The sequence below is a fragment of the Galeopterus variegatus genome, unplaced genomic scaffold (genome assembly GCF_000696425.1).
Source record: "Galeopterus variegatus unplaced genomic scaffold, G_variegatus-3.0.2 Scaffold5626, whole genome shotgun sequence".
In the NCBI taxonomy this organism is placed as follows: domain Eukaryota; kingdom Metazoa; phylum Chordata; class Mammalia; order Dermoptera; family Cynocephalidae; genus Galeopterus; species Galeopterus variegatus.
The window spans coordinates 1-1050 of record NW_007731737.1 but is presented as its reverse complement, the minus strand read 5'-3'; the positions used below and the strand labels follow the sequence as shown (position 1 = coordinate 1050).

Genomic DNA, 1050 nt, shown 5'->3' with positions numbered 1-1050 from the left:
TCAGCATGTTCAATTTCTCAATGTTAAAATTGTTTCTTACTTCAACATTTTCATAATTATAACTTTCCTTTCCCTAAAAATTGTAAACATCTGTATTTTTAAATGATGGTGAAACTTTTTGTTGAAATCTGCAGTATTTCAGGAGAAACTATACAGTAAAATCTTTTTTTCTTTTTCACATATATTTATTTATTTATTTAATCTATTCACTATTTCCCAGTGCACATAGTTTATTTGGGAGGTGACGCCAGATGATAGCAATCAGCGAGTGGGGAATGAAACAGAGGGCAGAAGGAATACCTTTAAAAGTTTCTTTGCAACTAAAAATAACTAAAGCATGTGTACAATTCCCAAGGGAATTTTTGGAAAAAAAATTTGCTTATCTTGACAAAATTGTAAAAATATTTTCAAATATATGTTGCCTTCCCTTCCTCTAGTAGCAAAACTATCTATGGACAAGGATTAATTACACAATAACGTTGAAATAATGATATTGTTTTGCATATTTTTATTCCATTGTGGGGATAAATAAAAATGTACGATATTGTTTTTCATATTTTTATTCCATTGTGGGGATAAATAAAAATGTATGGCTTTCTAAGACTAAGAAGAGAATATTTCCAAATTGTTTATTTTTCATAATGTTCTGTGATAAAAATATTTTATAAACACTTAAGGGATTTTTTAAAGTTCTATGCAGTTTACTTTCCATCTTCTTTCACAGAAAACTAGTTTTAGTTTATTTTCCCCCTGGAGGTTTAATGCTGACAACTTTATCCATTTTCTCTTTCCTAATTAACCAGGAAAACTTTCCTGCCAGCAATACTGAAAGACTGCAAGACCTCAAGTCAACTGTTGACCTGCTAACAAGCATCACCTTTTTTAGGATGAAGGTATCTCATTTTATTTCTGTTACTGCCTTAGTGTGACATAGATCACATTCATTTCCTGGTACAGTCTTGTTTTTCCCTCCCCTTGATCAGTATTGTTCGACCCCAGTGATTAACTTTTGCTGTCTTCACCTGAGCTAAATGAATCTTCTAATATAAG

At 31.0% G+C, this 1050-nt stretch overlaps 1 protein-coding gene across 1 annotated transcript in view; it reads left to right on the top strand.

The window, feature by feature from the left end:
* The window catches only part of LOC103605151 (protein unc-13 homolog C-like), a gene marked incomplete at its 3' end in the record, with an annotated part of 212770 nt that extends 211877 nt beyond the window's left edge, over positions 1-893 (top strand). The window contains exon 13 of the mRNA XM_008589736.1: positions 804-893. Coding sequence (XP_008587958.1) covers positions 804-893 — 90 coding nt within the window. The remainder of the gene's footprint in view (positions 1-803) is intronic.
* Positions 894-1050: the final 157 nt, after the last annotated feature.